Consider the following 21,138-nt stretch of genomic DNA (forward strand, 5'->3'; position numbering starts at 1 on the left):
TTGAAAATCTGAAAATATTTGTCTAGTAACAAGAAACATTAGAGAAACAAGTCGTCAGTCAAACGCCAAATGAAACAGAATACGATGATGGCAGAAAAGAGGGGGGGAGTGGTGCAAGGCCGGTTGGATAGACAGGAAGAAACGTGGTTGGCTCTTTGAACGACAGGAGAAATGTGATATGGACAACACCGCTCAATTTGGAATAATTCAGTGAGCTCCATGGACAAGGGTTTTTCTTGAGAAGGAAATGGCCGGACCCCGGTAACATAAAGAGCGTGTACGCCCGATTATTTGTTTTCTGAAAGGGAAATTACGTGCACATTTCTATTTAAAGAACTTGGAATTATATTTTTGATAATAACAATTAAAACTACTGAAACTGATCAGAAACATTTCTGATAAATTATTCAAATACGCCTGTAATTTACAGAAGCCCTATGGTACTTTTACCGCTTCTCCACTGTAATGTAGATAATGTAAATTTTAAAAATGGTGCCAAACATAACTAAAACCTGGTTTTGATGAAATATCAAAAACATACTTTTAATTAACAATTTGTTATTCGATCATAAATTTTTCGTTATTTCCTACTCCTGAACGTGAGGAATGCAATTTGCCTCAAATTAGAAAGCAGGTGGTTTTTGTAATTTTATGTTAGTTACGTTTGCATTTGATATTTGTCACTATAAAATGTCTACTTTCAATTTTTGGAATTTAACTGCAAAACATTCTAGCGTGCTGAAAACCAATAACAAGCTTCTCACGACATCTTCAAAATTTTCTTGGAAACCGGGAATCAAAGTTTTCTGCGTTGCAAGTCCCTTACGCAAATATTGAAAATAATTTATTTCAAATTGAGGTTTTTTTTTTCATTAAATCAAGGAAGAGCCCAACTCCAAATGAAAATGATATTTTCTGAATGTTTACTCAGAATACATCTTTGGAGTTTATCCTCCAGTTGAATGAATTTTCAAGAATGAACAGGAGGTGAATTTTAAAACTTTTTAGACTATGTTAATTCTAAATTTGAAACAATTGAGAAGTTGAGCAAAACATAACTAGTAGGAAAAACGAGTTATTTGGGAAAAATTGGGGGAAAATATGAATCAAAAAGAATGAATGACAGAAGGCAAGTGTGAGTTTTTTATGATTATTTTTATTTATTGATTATAATCCTTCACTGGAAATAAATTCTTCCAATTGATAATGACTGAGGAAGTGAGCCCAATCGACGTCTTTTGCTCTGAATTTACATTTTTAGAATTTTTGTAAAATTTTCCCGGATAGTTCTTGAAAACTTACATTTGCAGTTTGGAAACATTACTCTGAGTGCAGAATGCATCGGTTTTGTAGTGACAAGTTTTATGGCATACCATTTTGCAGTCTGAAAAAAATTACGTGTATCTAACAACACATTCCACAAAAGTACCTCTGCACTGATAAGCTTGCTTGGAAAAACTGCTTCGAATCCTTTGCTGGCACACATTGCACGTGGCACCGCTGCAACTAACATTAGTATCGTGTTTTTTGACTTTAACATAAAGTGAAACAGGACAAAGACGATACAAGTGAGGACACTCGAATAAAATTATTACCCTTTTACTTTGACGGCAACAAATGTATGATCGTTGTAGATGTGAAGTTTCTTTCCTTTCCTCATTAATCGAGATGCAGCTGGCTCATTGAGCATTGCTGGAGGGATGAGGAAGTATCTGGAAAAGTTTAAGAATAAATTAAAAGTTTAAGAATAAAGTGTTGAAACTTTTTGGCAAACTTTTAACAGTTTTTGCCAGTTTGGCTAGAGGCGCAAGAGCTCTAAAGATGCTCTGTTTTGCTAAATAGAAGATGCGCCTGCCTTTCCACATTCGCAATGCATAGCGCTTACTATTAGGATCGAACTTCAAACCATTCAATTTGAACTGACATATTCTCAGAAAAATTTTTAAACTCAACAAAATAGGATTTTAAAGAACAATTATTCTTCAGTTCATAATTTACTTTTTTAAAGTTATGATAATGCAACCTTTAAGAAAATGTTGATGTAACCAAACTAATATTTTCTGAAACTTCTTGTGTAATCAACTCACTTTGCTTGTTTATCCTGATCTAACTCAAGAATAAGTGTGCTATGCTGATACAAACTCTTCGTAGACTCTCCACTTCTTCCTCCGACCGAATGCGTCTCCCGATATTTGTCGTTTGATGAAACTGCATATCGAGTTCTGCTAGGATCTCTAGATGGTGGTAGAGATACTGCTTCTTCCAACAGCTGATTATTCTCTACGTCGACTGATTTTGATCTGGAAATTGAACATTACAAAAGTTTCTGGATAACCCTATACCTTTTTTGACTTCTGCCTCGTCTACCACTGAGCCTATCTTTCAGTTCACCGAAGAATGAACGATCTCGTTTCTCTGTTGGAGCCTTCTTCGACTTGTCTCTGCTCTGTCTAACATCCAGTTCTTCATGAAACTCGGGTGGCGCTGTTTGATCACGATAATATTGCCCATTGTTTCCATTTTTGGATGGTCTATCTAAAGTACTAGACGCAGACATGCTCTGCGCAACTGATTGAAGTTTTGCCTCAAGCTCGCGAGTCTTCGGGTCATTGTGGTTTTTGAATTGGCGATCAAGAATTTTCTGCGTTGCCGGATCAACAGCATTTTCAAGTGACCCATGAACTGATTGAATAGTAGGCTTTTCCTTGAGAGTCTGAGAGACTGTCTTAACTGTCACAGTGGTAGTTTTTGAAGGTACAATTGGCTCATGACCATCAAAGTTGTCTGAAATATCTTAGGTACTATATTGGACATAAGTTGTGAGCACTATACCGTGTGGGTCATATATCGGTCTTCTATGCGTTGTAAGTGTCTCTCGGAATTCAGAACCGTTTGGATTTGTAACTTTAACCGTGTCTGTCAGTTTTCCAGAAGTCAACAAATTTGGGTCATAGAAGAAGTCAAACTGAACAGTGATCTCTCCACTGATCGCATCTTTTCGATATGGTCTTCCTTGAAGTTTCAAAGAGTGAACGGTCTCCCCACTTCTTCTGATTTCCTCAAAGTTAACAATAGCTAGACCCAAGAATCCTTCATCGTCGTTCATGTGAAGCTTGTCATTTCCCTCGTAGATTTCGAAAAGAATTTCTTCAGTTGCAGGGGTCAAATCGCTGAAACCATATTTTTTTCAAAAAAGTTATTTGGTATTCCATACAAATCAAAAGTTTCCTCCCAAAACGGATTTGCATTGATTCCCTTTGTGGTTGAGTATTTTTGAGCTGGCTCATCCATTTCAACATTTACAAACGGTTGAGAAACTTCTCTCCCAAGGCGACTTGCTTTGATGACTTTGATTCGCATTTTATTTGGAATAGAATTTGTGTTATAGGATGGACTGATCAACTGAAACAACCATTTAAAAAATGAAATTCAATTATAATGGTTAATGGACTTAAAACTCACATGAGATTCGTTTAATTTTTTGAACATCTCAGGAACATCCCCAGATGGACTATTGCTTCTATGAGAAGATTGGGTACCATAAGCGTCCACGTGAAGGTTGGTGTCATAGTTGTTGTACGAGTTGCGCATTGTTCCAGATGGGGAATGGGTCTAAAAAAAATTAAATTTAAATTTAAATTTTTTGGCCTTCCCAATTTTCCTAGTCTCTCTTGTGAAAATAGTGCTGAGATTGATTGAGCTAGTGCAAAAATCGCTTCATTTTTCAAGAGAACATATATTTAAAAAAACCATCAGTTTATGAGAATGCCTACTTTCTGGCGAAGCGGAAGCGAGAGAGCGTTCGGCGATGAGAGATTTAGGTCCCCTCGCTACAAGATATTCGCGCGCCAAAATGGTAGGAATTATATAATGATCTGATTGTTACTTGCTTAATATATTGTCCAAAACAACTCCTAAATATTTCTTCAACAAAAATACATAACTTACAATTTTGTCAATTTCTAAAATCAACAATGCCTACTTCCAAAATACAATTTATGTTTTCGGCTTTAACCAATTGTCAAAACTATCTCAGGTGAGAATTTTCGGCAATTATCGAAGTCCTGGTATTCAAAAAATTGCACCCTGATCACATTTTCATGACTCAAAAATTGGCATCAAAATTGAATCTGATTGTGTAATTGCAAAACAGAAAGTTTTGTTTTTCAAATTATGCTCATATAGACATTTTTACCTTTATTAGGTGAGTATAATAAAGTCAATTAACTCACTGGTGGATTATAGATAGTTCTGCTAAAAGTGTCAGCAAATGTATTTCTCTCTTCTGGCATCTCTTCAGATAAGTTGATATTAGTAACCGCCGACAACAGGCATCTTCTGATGCTTTCTTCAACCATTGGAATAGACACTTGATATTGAGCATTCGGATCGGTATTCCTCAATTCTATATCCATTTCCGGTCGTCCACTGAAACAACCCATCAGGTACAATTGGTTTGCAATGCAAGCCATTCGACATTCCACCTGAAACAACATGGATATCCCGAAAAATTCGAAAATCGCAAACCTCTCCTCTCAAATCGACAATCGAAACGTCGTAATTTGAAACTATCATTCTCTCGGGAGTTCGTTGTGAAGAGACCAACCGCAGTTTTACACATGGCAGATGCACGTTAGAGCGGACAGTCTTAAAATTCAAATTATTAAAAAAAAATGTTTCCAGACGCATAATACTAACCAAATGATCTCGTGGTCCGTGTTCAACTCGCACATTACTAATCTTTGGTGGTTGTAGCACATCGCTGTGATCTCCAAATCCCTCGAAAAGCACTTCACATTTTGTCTGCAATATGAGAATGTTGTGAAAAACGCGTCAACGACAAACACAGATGTACCGGAGATGTCACTTTTTTAGCGGCCTCGTTCAATGATTTAATCCACGCATCCATGGGAGCGGGCACTTTGTGAAAGTTTGAGTAAAGCCATGAAACTATTTCGTTCGACCATTCGCCGCTTGAGGTATGAGTTCCGCCGTTTGCAACACCGTTTCTGAAAAGATATTCTGAGTACTGTGAGGTTTAAGCAATAAATGTTTTGGGCTGCGTCCGCAAACATTTTTAATTTTGTTCAACATTTGATATATTTTTTTATCATCCTACACAATTACCTTCTGCGTGTTTTGGTAAACTTTTTTGAATGGTCTGAAAACAAAATTAGTCTGGTTTCGGAGCATAAAAAGTTTTCAAAAAATTGATTAAAGCAGCAATTTCCAAAAAAAAACCGCCCGACGCATTATGGAAACAATTTTTGGCAATTGGCAATTTTAATACAATTTTTAAAAATCTTTTCTCATTTTCAAATCAAAACTGATAGTTCAATCCAATAAAATATTTGACTTTCTTTTGCCACTATTTCAATAAAAAAGTAATTGACCAACATACCAAAATAGGTCATCTTACAAAATTTCCAAAAAAAAAAAACAACTTTCGCACACCGTTAGTATTTACTCCTTTTGATACTTACTAGAATAGCATTTTATTAAGCCTGAAACTACAGAAAACTTCCGTTTCAATCCAAAAAATCTACAGCTAAACATTTAAATATTGAATACATGTTGACGTTGATGGCGTGTTTTTTCATCACAGATAAAAATTAAAAAAAGACTAATTTGAGTATCTTACTTTTTGTGTTCATGAAACAACATTTCAATTGTGATAGTGATATGACCAAGTCCAAGAGACACTTATTACAAACTCTTCATCAAAGTTTTGTCAGTGCTTCTTGTATTTTTGTCAGTGCTTTTTGTAATTGTGTTTCAACCAGTAGACTTTATCTGTAGACTTCACGTCCTTTTTGATCTCCAACTCTCTCACCATCAAATTGAACGGAGAGTATGTTCTAAAAGGTGAGACGTTGAAGTACGCGCTGCTCGCATCACCCTGTCTAATATTTGAACAGAGAGCTCGAGCTCGCACTAAATATCGATGCTTGAGCATGGCGGCAAAATGCTACTACTGGAGCGCTACAATGTTTCAAAAAAGTATCACGTTCAAATTATCACTTACCCAGAGACCGAACTGCCGAATGTGGATGATGTATGAGCAGCTTCGCCGGTGGATCCAAGATGGTTTAGGGCAAAGTAGCAGAGAACTGCGACAAGACCCCATGAAAGGATCACCCACAGCATCTCTCCAAACAGCCAACCCAAAACTAAAATTCTTCTTACTTATAAAAAAATTAAATCAAGACATGCATTTAAGTAAGTTAGTGTAATGTATTTTAAAACAATGAGTACGGATTCAAAAATAAAACCTTGTAGGAAACTTGTGTAGTATAGGATTTTCCATATAACGCTGCATAGTAGAATAGTAAGAACTACGGATACTAGAACTGCAAGTGGAAGAATAAGTTGGCCGTAGGTAGCAAATGTTTCGGATTCGATGGCATCTGTATAGAGTTGAATGGCATAATTATAGGCATTTAACACTTTTTCTTGAAATTGTTTGGCATGATGCTTCGGACTTTTTAGAAGCGATTCGAATCGTTCTCCCGACAACATCTTAGGAACAACGGCCTTTTGGATAAGAGCAAGGCCAGTAAGTGATTTCAACCTCCACAAACCTCAAGCTTTCGAGAGGCTACCGATGTGCAAATAAAACTATAAGATCTTTCTACACATTTGAATCAAATCGCACTAGTAAAATCGTTAGGATCAGTTTCCTGTGCAACTACATTCTAAAAAGTATGATGACTAAGGTGGGCGCGCGAGGCAAGAAAAAAGAAAAAAAAAAAGAAAAGAGTTTTGTTTGTGGTCGAAAATGTTGAGATTAGCAGGATAGGATAGAAAGAAAAAAATCAATTGAGTCAATATATTGTTTGAAGGAAAGAGGGCGATGAAGAAGATTTCGGGGTGTGCGGTAATACGAGACACCTGATATTCACTGATCACACAGTATTCTCTGAGAAATTTAATACACTAACAATAAGAATATAGTTGATATTTTAAATTAGAAATAGTTGAAAGTTTACGCTTTCGAATTTTCGGAGAGAATTTGGGTTTATGAAAAACGTTTTCCTGCGTCGAAAAGTGACGGTTACGTATGTAGTTTATGCATAATGTTCCTTTAAAATGGGTACTTGTGTAGTAGATCCCCACATATTGAGAAAAAAAACTAGTGTTTCTGGTATGAATCTCGAATATTTATCTCCATTATTTCTGCCAATAGCTTTAGAAATTATATTTTCAAAATCCTAATAGTGCTACTAGTGTCCAAGTACTTTAACAGTGTACCATACGCAATTGGCAATTTTCATACCAATTTTGAGCATTTTCTAAAATAGATCAATTAAAATAAATTAACTTTTCGCATAAATATAACGATTATTTTTAAAAATAAACCACCCATACTGGAGAAATACAATTTCAACGCGTTTACATAACAATGCTTATAAAAATTACTCGAAATAAAAAAAACTTATATTTAGTTCTATGATGTGGGATACACAAACACCGCCTAATACAAGATTTTTTTCATCTAGAACCCTAGATTTCGTGTGCATACAATCGAAGGTAACAGGAAAATTCTTTAATGTAAATGAGCCAACTCAAGGATTTAGAAACCTGCAGGGGGATGCACGCACCTGGCATTTTCTCCAAATCATTGGCAGGTTTGTGCCGAAACAATAAATGAAGTGGAAAAGAAGAATTTCAAAGCAAAAGAGAGAAAGAGAGGCACACAAAGGTTAGTGTCGCGTTTTCATCTGAACATATCCCCACATCCTACTGCTCTGAAGATCGAAGAGGAGTTTGGCGGGAAGTCGATGGCACGAGAAGGGGGACCGTTGTAATAGTTTGTGTTCTTCTCCAGCTTCTGCAGCAGTCTTGGAAAATCGTTGTGGATGAGAACAACAACGCGGCGGGGTCCCGTATTCTCTCACAAATATATCTGACAAGTAAAAAAATGATCAGACGGAAGTGTTGAGTGTTGGCAAGGAAAAAGAAAAAGATGGGAAAAGTGAGATACATAAATATATTTATTGTTGATACATTCTGGTGCGAGTATATAGTTCAGATGGACTGGAAACTGGGAAAAACTTACAAATACGGAGAGAGAGAGTAAGAAAATGTTTGTGTGTGTATGACTATAAAGCTAAGTGCACGTTAAAACCCAAAACTAGAGATTAATGAAAATATGTAGATTTGGAAGGGTTTGGAATTCAATGAAAACGAGACACTGTACCAAAAAAAGAGAGTGGCAGCATTTACAAAGGACATCAAATTGTCCGTATATTACATATGTAGTATTTCCATTATAAAACAGATATTAACACTTTTAGGGAAGAACCACATCCATATGTTCAGTCGGATGTACCTTGTTGGCCGCCCTTCTTGTTTTTCTTCGCTTGCTGAAACTTTTTGAATTATTTTATCTAATAGGTATATTTTAATGATCAAATTATTTCAAATCATAGAAAATTGTAGTTGCATTAAATTTTTCTTGAATTCCTAATTTCAATATTATGAGCTTCATACCCAAATATTGTAATTGATAGATGATAGAGAGAAACAACAATTTAAAAAATATAGTTTCAAAACAGTGTTCATGATTTTCAGGGCAACTAGAATGCTTCTTAAGACTGTAACCATAATTACGTTAAAGTACCCAGATAGAATAAAAAAATTAAAAAAAAACACTTCATATTTGAATGCAGAGTCACTTTTTTAGTGGTGGAAGCTCAGATTTAATCTATCATGATTTTGGAAGTTAACCAGAAAATAATTCTGTAAGTTTTATACTTCCTTTTTATTCCAAACTTCATATTGCTTTCAAAACATTCTAAAGATCCGCTGGTTGTAGTTTTCAATATAAGTTTGAAAATTTGGCAAATTCTTTAACTATTTCTGAAACAGGGTCCACATTTTAAAATAAAGCGATGTACGCTCAAATTCAAATTTTGAACTTCCAAACCTTTTTCAAATCACTATATCGCATCTTCTGGGTCAATCCGTCAAATCGTTTGTAAGTGAAATCAACAAACTCTCCTCGTCGACCAGGTTGTTCCTCCGGGCGGATTAGTGTTGATGTCGCTGAAATTAAAATCATTTTACACGCAAAAACGATAGAGAGCATACGCCATGTCAGATCCTCGTCGGGAAAATCATCAAAGTTGGAAGTGTCGTCAATGCTCTTCACGGTGACCCGAATCGGAGGTGGTCGTTCTCTAATATGGTTCCAATCGATTCGTTTAACAAACGGACACTGTTTGATCTCATCAAGTCCCCCGTGGTTTCCGAGACGACGTTCAGCTTCGCAACAGAATCGTTTGATTGTCTAAAAAATCATGTTGAGTAAAAAATCTCAAATGCAACTAAGAATACTCACAGCTTTAGCTTCAATACTGATGGGCACATCTGAAGGGAAAACTAAAGTCTGCTGCCAGTTAATGACCTTTCGATACGTTTCTTGTGGAAGCTCAGAGCAGAATGGTGGGTAGCCTGAAAATTATTAAGTTTTGAAGAGTGTTGGTACATCAAATTTTACTAACCAATAAGCATCTCGTACATAATAACACCCAAACTCCACCAATCACAGCTTTTTGTGTAGCCATTTGGTTGGAAAACTTCTGGTGCAATGTAATCCGGAGTTCCGACCGTAGAGTATGCCTGTAAATTTAAGGTAGAAAAACAATCTTTTAAGTTATAGTCTTACATATGCGCGACGATTTCTCTTCCAAGTCTCCGCTTTTCTTTTTGATTCGAAAGGTTTAGAGATGAAATCCGGTGGCAATGTGGATGGCCAGTTGCGATAATGATCGGTTCGATGAAACTTTTTCAAGCCTGTGCACAAGCCAAAATCTGATAGTTTAACGTGTCCCTAAAAAAGAAATTGAGTTTCATGAGTGAGAAAAAGTACATACTCTCGCATCGAGTAACAAATTGTCAGGTTTAATGTCACGATGAATGAAGCCCAGGCTGTGAATAAATTGAATGGCAAGTGCAGCCTCAGCAATATAGAATTGAGTTGCTTCCTCGGTCAATGTGTCTTTCTTTATAAGTAGAGTCATCATGTCGCCTGGAACAACGAGGATTAATAGAAGATTAGAGAAGATACAGGTATTTTTCTTATCAGTAATACAACTTCTTGACCACAGCTGTGCGAATTTGCTTTTGGAATTGAAAAATAGTATTTTTTTTTATTTAAAGAGATAGCTATTTGTATGAAATGATACTACTGATTGTGAGTATTAATATGTCAGCAATTAGTATTTGTTGTTAAATTACATACTCGTTCCAGACATGTCAAATACCAAATGCCAAATTCTGAAAATCGGCCAAAAATTCAGTCTTTCTATTATATGCCAGCATTTATGAGTAGGTACTTCCGTGACGACGGAAAATTAAAAAAAATTTATATGCTGAACAGGGGTGTGCGAATAACCGATTTTTTCGGCTAACGGATAAATCGGCTAATGCCGATTTTTTGAGAACCGGCTAACGGCTAATTCGGCTAATCTCAGTCATTCAAATCGGCTAATTTTCGGCTATTTCGGCTAATTCGGAAAATATTCATTTTGTTAAGCTTTTTTGTCCATTCTGTTAATTCAGGTTTTGGGTTAATTTTTTCACTGTTATTGAGCAAATTCAGGGATGAACGACTGTTCAAATAGGAAAAAATCTTTTTGTTTTTCAAAAAAATATGTTAGTTGAATTAGCCGAAATAGCCGATCGGCGAATTCGGTTAACATTGGCCAAAATCGGCTAACGGATAACTACGTATTAGCCGAACTGCCAAAAAGTCGGCTAACGGATAATTCGGCTAATATTAGCCGAGTTAGCCGAATTAGCCGATCGGCGAATTCGGCTAAATCGGCTATTATCCGCACACCCCTGATGCTGAACTCAAATCGTGCTCTGCCGTAGCTCTGCTACTCTATATCAATTGATCATATATTGATCGCTTTTGCTTGTTATTAATTTTAATAAAAAGTGGGAAATTATTGAAGTAAAGAAAAACATTTCAAGAAAACATTTTTGAATGCAATCGAAATAAAAGCTGTCAAACTTGACACAATTTTTGTTAGGAAAATACTTGTTCACTTTTTTCCATGAGCAATCTTTTTCTTAATTTTTTTTTTCAATAAACACAACGCATATAAATAATTTGTAGTTATAGTTTCCCTTACCTCCTGGCAAGAACTCCATAACTAAGTATAAATTTGAATAATCTTGAAACGAGTAGTACATTTTGACTACCCAATCACAGTCAGCCTCCGATAAAATGTCTCTTTCAGCGCGAACATGAGCAGTTTGCTCTTTCTCCACCATTTCGCTCTTTCTCAAAATCTTCATCGCGTAAATATGTCCAGTGTCGTGTTTTTGAACAAGGCGAACCTAAAAAATAAATAAAAAATACATGAAATTGAATTTGGGAGTGGTTTCAACCGACCTCTCCGAACGCTCCTCGTCCAATCACTTTGAGACTTTCAAAGTCATTTACAGTCAGGCGGGTTCTTTTGAGGCGAAGGTAGTCGGTTTCTTTGGAGTGGTGGATTTTTCGCTTCTCTTCTTTCTCCTCGTCACTCAGTCCTAAAACAGCAAATCGAATTTTAAGTCTTCGATTTTGTGGTTTTACCTCTGGCAGATATGTCTTCCTCCAACTTTTTCAAACGATTTTCTCGCTCCGCACATTGTGTGACACGCTTTGAGTAGTAGGATTCAATTGAAATTCTAGTACAACTTGCCTGTAAAAATTAATTTTAATGTTTCGAATTCTAATAATGAAATTACCTTATCCTTTGTGTACTGCGATATTTCCATTTCCGGTGCAATTTCTCCCATAGTTGAGATTTATACCTGAAAATCAATATTTCATCCGAGAAGAAACGGAAAAAGGGGAAGGGCAGTGAGAATGTAAAATAGTGTATGCGGAGGAATAAACGTCGGGCAAATATTGGTGGACGGCTAACTACACCTTTGACTATAACATACTAGGAACCGCAAAAAACTATTTTCTTTTAGGAATGTGTGCTTTGTGACACAACATAATTTTTTTTTTCGAAAGTAGTAAGGCGGTTTTTATGAAAAAATTAAGAAAATTAATTTGCAAAGATCTATATGAAATTTGAGAAAAAACTTGTAAAATATAATTTTCCAAAAAAAAAACAGTTGAAATGTGAGCGCAGAAAATTTATCATTACAATTCCAATGAGAAGCAGAACGCAACAATAAGTGAGACCAAAACGCGTCGGTGTGCATACACACGTGACATTGCATCTGCACACAATACACCATATCCTACGACACTTTGTCCGCGCAGTGGGAGAAAGTGTCGGGGCGCATAACGGGACAACAATGGCGTGTGAGAGGGCAACCCGGACAGGAAAGAGAACAGTCATTGGTTTGCAGCTGGTGTTCGGGTCCGCTAAGGTATTGATTTTTTGGTAGACACCGATTTGTAAACATAATTGAAAAAAATAAAGTATTTCCTCATTGTTCCTCAATACGTCACTTTAAGCGACTGTATTTCTGCTCATTTTGAACATATTAATATTAATAAATAATAAACTACAATACAATAGAAAAAGAAATTATAAATAGTTTGTCAGTTGACAATTTTTGAATAGAACAAGCGATAACTGAGATATAAGCTGTCAAATGTGAACAATGGGGTGCATTGTGGAGTAGCGCCAGTGGGGATTTTGTCTAAATACGTTTATAATGATCCAAAACGTCCAAATATCGTAGTAAAAGTATCCAAAAATTTTAAAATTTACCCGCCATCGTTTAAAATTATCAAATTTTTGGATTTTTTGCTGTTTTTATTCAACTTTCAAAATTATGAGTATCATAAAGTGAGTAATTATTATTGTCTTACAGTAAGTATAAAATTTCCGAAATTGTTTGAAAAGTTTTATTATGATGCCTAATCATTTTAGCACCATAGGAGTTTTAAACACTTTCCCCAATGACGCTACTCCACTATTAAATAAATCAAGTTTTCATTTCTATTCTATAATTTTTAATTACATTATCACTATCTCTACTATAGTTTCAGTTTGGCGGCGTGTTATAGTTACCTTTAGTACAACAAAAAAGACAATATCAGAAAGAAACTAGTAATTGAATACCTCCGAATTCCCTCAACAAGAAACTATTTGACCTTGCATTCCCTTTGCCTACCACACCTTCAAATCGTTTCAACCATTATCAAAACATATCCGCAATGTTTTTAATCCAACAAAGTCGCTTTATGAATAGACTGTGCGCAAGTTTTCAAATTCACAAGATCGTAGTGTTGAGAGATTCCTGTTTTTCTACCTCAACCAGCGAGCGACATAGAATTGTATACTATTTTCTTATTTCTTACAAATAGTGTTGTTGTTGTTGATTGAAAAGTTGAATGCGTTCTTAGAAAAGTTGTTAGAAGAATCTTCTTGAAAAATTGTTGTTTGAATTCAATTTAAATATTTTTCTGTGACTGTATAAATACTCCTCAACAAGTGAAATGACATCATTTGCACTGCACATTGTGCTCTTAGTGGTCGCAACTTATAAAGTAGAAATAAATAAAAAACCTGTTTCTGCAAGTATTTACATACACTCTTCTATATTAGTGGTGTGGTGGAAAACGAAAAAAAAAAGTTTCAATTTTTTTATGCCAAAACTGATCCTTATTCTGCCTACATATTTTACTCATTTTGCAGTTAATTGTGTCCGCGGATGGATGATGCATTGAAAGAAGCCGTCAATGATCATTTCGAAGGAATAACTACAGAATTTCAAGAGAATAGGAGTATTATCTCTGTTCTTCATCAAACAGTTATGGAGGGTGCTGGGTTAATGTATCCGGTAAGCTATTAATTATCAAATAGTAGGAGGTTGTTTAAATTCACTCGAATAGTTCGAATTGTTCACAAATAGTTTAAAAATAGCCGAACCAAAATTATTTTGTGTCTAATTTGTTAATTACTCAGTACTCTCATAATTTGGCAAGCGATCAAAACAAATTTTATTCTACCAATTTTGGTAATGTGTTTTGAATTATTGTATAAAAAACGGTGCGGGTTAGGACATTTTGGTACTTGTGTAGTACACGTGTTTCTGGCTCGACCCCCCTCTCCAAAGTTTTGGAAAATGGAGGGAAAAAATATTTGAAATCGCAAGAGGAATTTTCACACAGCGCGTTGAAAAAGAGTCTATATTTGCGCGTGACGGTGTTTGCACAAAATACACCGAGGGGTCGAAAATTTTACCCATTACCCATTTTACCCATTAAATATTACCCATTTGAAAACTTGATTCTTTTGGTCCATATTAGCTAAGCTAATTAGGTAGTGTTTTTCTAAGCTTAAAAATGCAAATGAAGTTCACGTTTCTCATCATTTTCAAAAAAAATAATTGGAAAATATTTTCGTTTTTGCGTCGTTTTATTTTAATATTTAAAAAAGTTTTTACTATTGTGCGTATACTTTAAAAAACCCCCCACTTGCCTGACATCACATTTAAGTTAATTTAAATTGCAGTCAAATTACGATTTCGAAGATGAAAACGAGAATACGGGCGAGGAGGCGAAGCATAACGCAGAAATTCAACGGCAAAAGAAAGAGAAGGACATTGAAATTGCGGAGGAAGTTGGTATGTGGTTTTTGACTATTTTTAATGATGAGTCAGATCCCACAGAAGACGTTCAGTTTTTTTACTGAGCCCAACTTTTTTCTCTGTTTTTTTTTTGCTACAGGTAAAACGTTATGAGATCAATTTTTTCTAAGACGATATGCAGTGTGATATAAGTTTCAAAATATGCGGTAATTTGAACAAAACTTATAAAACATTTTTAACAGCTACAGGTCATCACATTTTGTGTTCATTTATTTATTCTATGAAATTACAAAAATATTTCTGTTAAAAAATTGTTCGGAATAATATATGTAGTTAAAAAAGGGTAAGAATTAGTTCTCAGCACATTTTTCTTATAATAATTTTATTTTAAATTTATAAATTTTAATAAAATAACAATTTTCAGTTGAAAAGGCAACAGTGAAATCAGTTGTTCTTCTGATGGACTCGGATGGTTGGTTTTTCGAAGAAGACGACGACGAAGACAGCATTGACGACGATTGAACATTCTTCAACTCCCCATATCCCCCAAACCTCCTGCCAATGATCTTATAAACATCCCATTTCGCTTTCTCTTGTCGGCTTTATGTTTTCCACCTCCATATTTCATCTCATTCCTCAATCAGCGTGCTTTTTCAGATTTCCCTTTTTTGTAATCCTTTGATATTTCTATCATAAATTTGCCTCCAATCAGCTGTCATCCGTCCAGACACAGTTCAGGACTGACAATTAATCTTATTTATTACGCTGTTTGAACAATTCATCATCAATACCAGTTCTTGGCTTGATAACAAGACATCATAAAAATGATTAGCAACAAGTGAAAATCGGTGGGATAATAGAGTTTGGGCGGGTAGGTTTGAATAAAAACATTACAAAAATACAAGATTCTCAAAAAAAAAAAGTGAGATGGTTCATGTTGCAATGTCAATTGCTAATTCGAGATTTGTAAGCATGTCTTTTAACGTTAGGTGTTTCGTGTAATATTGTAAATGTAAGACATTGATATCCAAACGTTCAAAGTTTAATAGTTCACATTAAGAAAAATATGTGCTAGTGTATTATAGGAACGCAGTGCTTTCAATTTTAAATTGAAATTGCATTCAATTTTTTTTGAATGTTAGCAAACTACGGTCAAGATATATCTAAAATTCAAGTAATTTTCCACTTTATAATGCGCAGTCCTAGACCTGGAGGATGTCTTATAACGGCCTGAAAAGTACAAAAACAGATAGAAGGTCTTTCCCATGAATTCCGGATTTCATCAGACCGTCCTGACATTGGCCAAAATCTACAGAAGTAAACAGCAAAGGTTCAAATATAATTAATTTATATTAGAAATGCATTCTGTTGGTAACTTTTTTGGAGAAATTAAATAATTATAACAAATATTTTCCAATTTTACCATTCAAACATAGATAGCAATATGCAACTAGAGGATAAAATTAAAAAAAAAACGATTTTGTCAAGTAAATTTCAAAAATAAAAGGGTCAAATTACTCGGCAACTGTAATTATTAAATTGTTCCAAATTTTCCAATTTCTTGAATCCCTTTGAAAATTTGTATTTATTGCCGATAAATGGCTCAATCCAACCATGTTTTATTTTAATTATCTACACCAGGAACTTATTATTTTTCAATCTGTTCTTCTTGTCATTACCCAACTGTTGAATGACCTAGTGTCATAATAACATTTTGCACTTGATTGACATGACATCACTATCCTTGATAACATTTTCGGAAGTTCCCCTTTTTCGATTCAACCCCAGCGGAACATCTTCAAAAGACGTTCACTTTTATTTCCCACGCGACGAGGAAAGCATTATCAATCAACAAATGCAAAGCAGTGTGACAGAAAGATCTGCGTTCGACTTCTGAAAGATGATAGACGAACGTTCAGAGACCGGCAGGTCATGACGTACGCCCTTCTCATATTTGTCTTTAATTAGTCCAGTTTACAGAACAAGTCTATAAATACCAAATGAATTAGGCCGAGATTCCCATTCACATGATGACTTCTCTAATCACATACATAACGTTTGTGGTGTTTATTAAAGGTAAAAGTTTTAAAAGTTCTGACTTGCTCAATTTATCAATTTTGCAGAATACTGTGGATTGTCAATTGAAAATGTTTACACTCGGTACATAACTAGCGAAACAATTGATCAGTCAGACACTTTTGGATACAATGTGCCGAAACCAATTGGATATAAAGGAGATGAGCCGGTGGGTTTTTTTTGGTTCAACTTTCTAAGTTTACAAATGTTATTTTTATAGATTTGGCCCAGAAGTTACGGGTATTCGGCTGAAATGTTCTTCGATGAGAATGGAGCCGCATTCCCGGTACATCCTAGGAAAAAACTGGGAAGTATTATTAGACCCCTCCAACAAGGCGTTCAGAAGTATGATGATGATGATAAAGAAAGCAATGAGAATATGTATGATGAAAGAAAAGCTCTTCGTGAGTTTTATAGAAGATTCAAAGCAAGAGCAAGACGAAGCTGAGGAGAAAAGCTCAAAGTATTCTAAAAGATCTGAAATGATTGAAATAGCTTTAACTTTATCTACCTTCGACTCGGAATTGGTTCTGTTCTACAATTGAGAAATAAATATTAAATAAATAGTTGTGCATTTGAAAAGCTTGAAATATAATTTTTAACATTATATTCAAAATTTTTTCAAAAAGAGCTTGAAATTTGTAACAAAGTTTCTGAAAGAAACGGTGAAAAAAATTATTTTGAAGTGGTTTAAGAATTTTTAAAGTCTTGAAAATCTATGCTATTGTTCATTTTCAGATAAAAAGCTTGAAAATGAAACTAAGAAGTGTCTATTTTTATAGTAGACGATTTTCATGGAAGATAACAACTTTCAAAACAAGGCCATCTAGATTTATTAGCGCCCAGCCGCCTAAAAGCAATATTGGGCCAGTATCATGCGACCTTTTGCGAGAGGAAGAGAACAATTGAACGGGCCCCTGCAATCGCAAAGAGAGGTCGCATTCACTTGCGCACGCGAGTAATGCCACTGCATTACTACCCACACCAGATGTTGTGTTATCGAGCGCTCATAATTATTTTTCTATAATTTCTTTTTCTTGGAGTTAAGCGTAAATGTCACATTTTTGTTCACGTTATTTAAAAACCTTGTTTCAAAAATTTGTTAATTGTTTTCAAGTTATCTTCAAAACAATACAATTGTTGCTCACAAACTAGCTTTTACCATTTATGTTTATTTGCTCCTTAATATTTGAATATGTATATTTTATCTAAACTTTATCTATCTTTAAAAAAAACTCTAAAAATATTATCTCTAAATAGACCAATACATTTCAAGTAACAGTTCAAATTTTGTATTCAGCATGGTCAGTCCAAAATCGATACAGCAAAAAGAGGAGACGACGGAACATGTGGAGGCGATTAAGGAGAAACGCAAGAAAAAGGGATCTCGTGGTGAAACCGTTGCGGATAGGCTCATTGCTTCAGCAAAGCGAATGGAGCAATTAAGAATTTCTGAAGCAGCAAAGAACACTGACGCTAAAAAAAATGTTGATGATCCTGTGAAGCCCGTGGAAAAAGTTACACTCAATACTAAAAAATGTGTTAAACTTGGTGAGTTGTTTGGCTTCAGAACCTCTGATACGTCAAAGTAAATTTCAGTCAAACTGTAATCTGATTTAAGACATGTGAGAATTGTAGTATAGAAGAAATATTATTCGAAAAATATCAGATTTTCGGATAATCCTAGCTCCAAGACTTTTCCAAAATTTAAAGAAAATGTAAGTTCGGAAATGTGACACTCGGTATTATACATATATTTTGTCTCTCTGTGCAGTTTGAAATTTTAAATTTCATAAACAACTTTTTTTTGTGTTTAATAAACAAATCTGTAAAATTTCGCGCTTTTAGCTACTCACTATCGCTAAATCGTACAGGGCTCACTCGGGAAAACTGCGTGTGCCTTTGAAACTGATAAGTAAAAATTTAGCAAAATTACAACGTCAGTTTTTTCCGATATTTTTTTTCCAAACTTTTCTAGTTCCACTTTCAGTTTGAATGCCGGTGCTGAAACTAATAGTGTCCAATTTCTTCGAGAAAAAAAAACCTGAAAGAAGTGGTTATAGGTTCAGATCATTAATTTTTTTGAGCAAATTTACTGTCGACATTTTTGTTTTCAATTTTTAAGATCTAAATCTGTTTCAGATTTTGACTTCTCTTTTTTTCAGCTACACATGAAATTGACGACCTCTCAGCACTTGAATGGGAAACTTCGTCGGAGCAAAGTGGACATTGAAGGAGTTCTTATCACACTAATTGTATAATTGCACATTTTTTGTATGAATTTTTCTGACGGCATTCAACTTTTTTGTTCCTGGCATCTTACGAAATCGCAAAACACAATAAAGCAAAATGTATACACACGAAAATTTGTTGAGGTGGTGCTGCTTGTGGTGGTGAGTTTTTGAATGGACATTCAGGGTAATTTTCCTGGGGGCCACGAGTGGTCAGAGCAAGGACGCAAGGGAGAAAATAGCGCGAGCGTGCGGTCAGATCTCCGAGACTGGAATAAAAGAGCTGTCAACTACTTTTTGAACACTCTCCCTTTGGCATCCAACTGCGTCTTCTTGGTCAGCTACTTATGCCACAAGTCGTAGTGGTTCCAATGTAGCAATGTTTAGTTCTTTTTTGGATGTATTAATATGTTATATTCTTGTACTGCTATATAGACTTGTTATAAAAAAGTAGTAGCTAAAATTAAAAAAAGTTTCTGGTTACTTTTGGTGTTGGATCCGTTTCCTGTCACGACCCCCGTAAGAAAAACCTTTCCACTCAGACTTTATACTCTCTTAAAATATTTCATGTATATGTGTGCATGCAAACTTGCTCCGGAAGTTGCTAAGTTTTTGAATCGCCATTTTTTGAGTTTTCATGTCGGACTATACTTTTTGTCAACCAGTGTTGCAATACAACTGCACAAAACTCCGTCATAAGATTTATTGGATCTGAAAACTGATTTCTTATAGCTCACTGACGTAATTTATTAAATGTTACGTAGCAAAAAAAGATGAAGCAAGTTTTAAGAGTAGGTCAAGTGAGTTATTGGAGGTAGACTGAGTGGTCAGAAGCAAGGTCCACCACAAAACGGAAGAGCATAAAAGGCGCACCTCTGTGGGAGGAAAGGCAAGCGCCCGTGCGGTCATCAATTCTTTTGCTGCCCACTTACCAAAAACTATACTTTTTTTGCCGAATACCACATATGTGTTATCTTTCCTTTGTTAATCATGCTCAGATGGTTTCTTTGTTGGTGTTGACTAATAGTTTGTTTCAAGTACAATGACCTTGCGCTCATTTTTTTCTTAGTATAGTTTGAGCTCTCTATTTCTGGATATTTCTACTTTGTCCATCCATTTAGGAAGTTCGTAAAATATATGTACTGTATTTACCACTTCACTAAATTTTTTTTCAACTCCCTATCACTTCTTTAAAATACGGTCATTTAAAAATTACTTTCTCTTAATTAATCAAGAATTGTTAATGGCTAATTATCAAAAATAGAGGTATATTTGTTCATTTTTCAATTTTTTTTCTGGTTTATAAAGCTCCTCTGAAATATTTTCCTTGTTAAAAAATTAAAAAATTTATAAAATTTACCGCATTTCATATTGTATGGTTCATAATTGACCTCTTCTCATAGTCAGATTGGGATTTTACAATTATTTAACAATTTGATATTTATTTGCGTTTAATTAAACTTTAATAACTTTGTACCATTGTTTTTTATTATCAATTACTGAGTTTATGCCACTTTTTGAGAAAACTATAGCTTTGCTGCATGTTTGAATCCCTACAATTCTTGAAACATAACTAGATAATACATTTTCAAAGATACATTTTTTTCCGACCGCTTTCAAGAACATTGCAAAAATAAGTAATTACCACTTTTGAAACAATGTTTTTATAAGAAAGCATTCAAAACACGTTTGAAAATTTTAAATATGATATTTGATCATTTTGGCACGATCGGAGTGGTTTTCAACAATTTCCCCACTGGCTCCACCTTGAAATGTAAAAACAACTAAAAGTTATTTTTATACCATCTACATTCTTCCAAAAAAAATTATACTCATTCCCGAAACTTGTTCTTTACTTGAAAGAACTCAGCAAGATTGATGGAAAATGATCGGAAATGGAGGTTGCGCTCGCTTTCTTTTCTTGTCCCGCAGCCTATCTTCGTGTGTTTTCTTGTTTCAACTCACCGACTATAGTTACTGACGCATTCCAAAGAGCTATTATTGCTCATGTAATGGACACTGCTAACCAATTGTTCCAATGTGCACTTTAATCGCTCCTTATACTTTTCCTGTCGTATTACCCGCCTCCCAATCATGCCAGTATATATATTTATCCGAATAATTTTTGAGATGTTAAAAATTTTATTTTTTTTCTGCAAATTTTAAAAAGGTTTCGAAAAATTTCAAACGCTTACAGATCCCAATTGAAAAGATCAACATAATTGGATGAGTGAGACATTCTGATGTTGTCTGCTCAAGAGTACACATGTAA

General features: G+C 34.9%; 5 protein-coding genes and 3 non-coding genes across 12 annotated transcripts; 4 read left to right on the forward strand and 4 right to left on the reverse strand.

The window, feature by feature from the left end:
* Nucleotides 1-829: 829 nt before the first annotated feature.
* tmem-24 (C2 domain-containing protein) lies at nt 830-6,560 on the reverse strand. 4 transcript variants are annotated; one of them, NM_171654.6, is made up of 15 exons: nt 6,273-6,560; nt 6,026-6,170; nt 4,856-5,009; nt 4,699-4,803; nt 4,528-4,647; nt 4,233-4,484; nt 3,463-3,612; nt 3,215-3,402; nt 2,833-3,170; nt 2,343-2,784; nt 2,088-2,300; nt 1,596-1,712; nt 1,430-1,500; nt 1,303-1,384; nt 830-1,243 (listed from the first exon to the last, which is right to left on the reverse strand). In NM_171654.6, exons 1-15 carry the CDS (start codon nt 6,517-6,519, stop codon nt 1,168-1,170), a joined length of 2,700 nt encoding a protein of 899 aa, NP_741752.1. In that variant the 5' UTR covers nt 6,520-6,560; the 3' UTR covers nt 830-1,167. The 4 variants fall into 4 exon arrangements, with proteins under 4 accessions (NP_741752.1, NP_741753.1, NP_001024860.1 ...); NM_171946.7 differs by having other exon boundaries at nt 1,430-1,506; nt 6,273-6,549; NM_001029689.7 differs by lacking the exon at nt 6,273-6,560 and having other exon boundaries at nt 832-1,243; nt 6,026-6,175.
* A 1,421-nt stretch (nt 6,561-7,981) lies between these two features.
* Nucleotides 7,982-11,814, reverse strand: sax-1 (Serine/threonine-protein kinase sax-1). Of its 2 annotated transcripts, none has more exons than NM_001029687.7 (11): nt 11,749-11,814; nt 11,594-11,702; nt 11,408-11,547; nt 11,145-11,352; nt 9,879-10,033; nt 9,671-9,835; nt 9,507-9,624; nt 9,344-9,456; nt 9,094-9,292; nt 8,930-9,048; nt 7,982-8,366 (listed from the first exon to the last, which is right to left on the reverse strand). In NM_001029687.7, the coding sequence occupies exons 1-11, from the start codon at nt 11,797-11,799 to the stop codon at nt 8,319-8,321; spliced, it is 1,425 nt and encodes a 474-aa protein (NP_001024858.2). In that variant the 5' UTR covers nt 11,800-11,814; the 3' UTR covers nt 7,982-8,318. The 2 variants fall into 2 exon arrangements, with proteins under 2 accessions (NP_001024858.2, NP_508627.5); NM_076226.6 differs by having other exon boundaries at nt 7,984-8,372.
* A 463-nt stretch (nt 11,815-12,277) lies between these two features.
* Nucleotides 12,278-15,288, forward strand: R11G1.2 (uncharacterized protein). The gene is made up of 4 exons (NM_001374995.2): nt 12,278-12,387; nt 13,665-13,809; nt 14,484-14,595; nt 14,984-15,288. Exons 2-4 carry the CDS (start codon nt 13,681-13,683, stop codon nt 15,079-15,081), a joined length of 339 nt encoding a protein of 112 aa, NP_001361924.1. The 5' UTR covers nt 12,278-12,387; nt 13,665-13,680; the 3' UTR covers nt 15,082-15,288.
* A 1,298-nt stretch (nt 15,289-16,586) lies between these two features.
* On the forward strand, nt 16,587-17,165 carry R11G1.11 (Neuropeptide-Like Protein; the record flags this gene model as incomplete). The annotated part of the gene is made up of 3 exons (NM_001374996.2): nt 16,587-16,635; nt 16,683-16,804; nt 16,856-17,165. The coding sequence occupies 3 exons, from the start codon at nt 16,587-16,589 to the stop codon at nt 17,081-17,083; spliced, it is 399 nt and encodes a 132-aa protein (NP_001362116.1). The 3' UTR covers nt 17,084-17,165.
* A 770-nt stretch (nt 17,166-17,935) lies between these two features.
* Nucleotides 17,936-18,930, forward strand: R11G1.7 (Ovule protein). Its single transcript, NM_001047819.3, has 2 exons — nt 17,936-18,186; nt 18,801-18,930. The coding sequence occupies exons 1-2, from the start codon at nt 17,937-17,939 to the stop codon at nt 18,866-18,868; spliced, it is 318 nt and encodes a 105-aa protein (NP_001041284.1). The 5' UTR covers nt 17,936; the 3' UTR covers nt 18,869-18,930.
* A 714-nt stretch (nt 18,931-19,644) lies between these two features.
* On the forward strand, nt 19,645-19,863 carry R11G1.8. Its single transcript, NR_070717.1, has one exon. It is a non-coding gene; the product is annotated as an Unclassified non-coding RNA R11G1.8 (non-coding RNA).
* On the reverse strand, nt 19,659-19,863 carry R11G1.10. The gene has a single exon (NR_070718.1). It is a non-coding gene; the product is annotated as an Unclassified non-coding RNA R11G1.10 (non-coding RNA).
* An 822-nt stretch (nt 19,864-20,685) lies between these two features.
* Nucleotides 20,686-20,826, reverse strand: R11G1.9. Its single transcript, NR_070719.1, has one exon. It is a non-coding gene; the product is annotated as an Unclassified non-coding RNA R11G1.9 (non-coding RNA).
* Between the last annotated feature and the right edge of the window lie 312 nt (nt 20,827-21,138).

This window comes from Caenorhabditis elegans, chromosome X (assembly GCF_000002985.6).
Source record: "Caenorhabditis elegans chromosome X".
Lineage (NCBI taxonomy): Eukaryota > Metazoa > Nematoda > Chromadorea > Rhabditida > Rhabditidae > Caenorhabditis > Caenorhabditis elegans.

Coding starts and splice junctions, on each gene's coding strand:
- tmem-24 (NM_171946.7), bottom strand. CDS start 6,519: ATGTTGTCGGGAGAACGATTCGAATCGCTTCTAAAAAGTCCGAAGCAT. Junction 2,301..2,342: donor CGAGGCAGAAGTCAAAAAAG/GTATAGGGTTAT, acceptor TTCAATTTCCAG/ATCAAAATCAGTCGACGTAG. Junction 1,244..1,302: donor AATGTTTCCAAACTGCAAAT/GTAAGTTTTCAA, acceptor ATGTAAATTCAG/AGCAAAAGACGTCGATTGGG.
- sax-1 (NM_076226.6), bottom strand. CDS start 11,799: ATGGGAGAAATTGCACCGGAAATGGAAATATCGCAGTACACAAAGGAT. Junction 11,703..11,748: donor CGCAGTACACAAAGGATAAG/GTAATTTCATTA, acceptor TAATTTTTACAG/GCAAGTTGTACTAGAATTTC. Junction 9,293..9,343: donor TCAGTATTGAAGCTAAAGCT/GTGAGTATTCTT, acceptor ATGATTTTTTAG/ACAATCAAACGATTCTGTTG.
- R11G1.2 (NM_001374995.2), top strand. CDS start 13,681: ATGGATGATGCATTGAAAGAAGCCGTCAATGATCATTTCGAAGGAATA. Junction 13,810..14,483: donor GTGCTGGGTTAATGTATCCG/GTAAGCTATTAA, acceptor TTTAAATTGCAG/TCAAATTACGATTTCGAAGA. Junction 14,596..14,983: donor TGAAATTGCGGAGGAAGTTG/GTATGTGGTTTT, acceptor AACAATTTTCAG/TTGAAAAGGCAACAGTGAAA.
- R11G1.7 (NM_001047819.3), top strand. CDS start 17,937: ATGGTCAGTCCAAAATCGATACAGCAAAAAGAGGAGACGACGGAACAT. Junction 18,187..18,800: donor TAAAAAATGTGTTAAACTTG/GTGAGTTGTTTG, acceptor TCTTTTTTTCAG/CTACACATGAAATTGACGAC.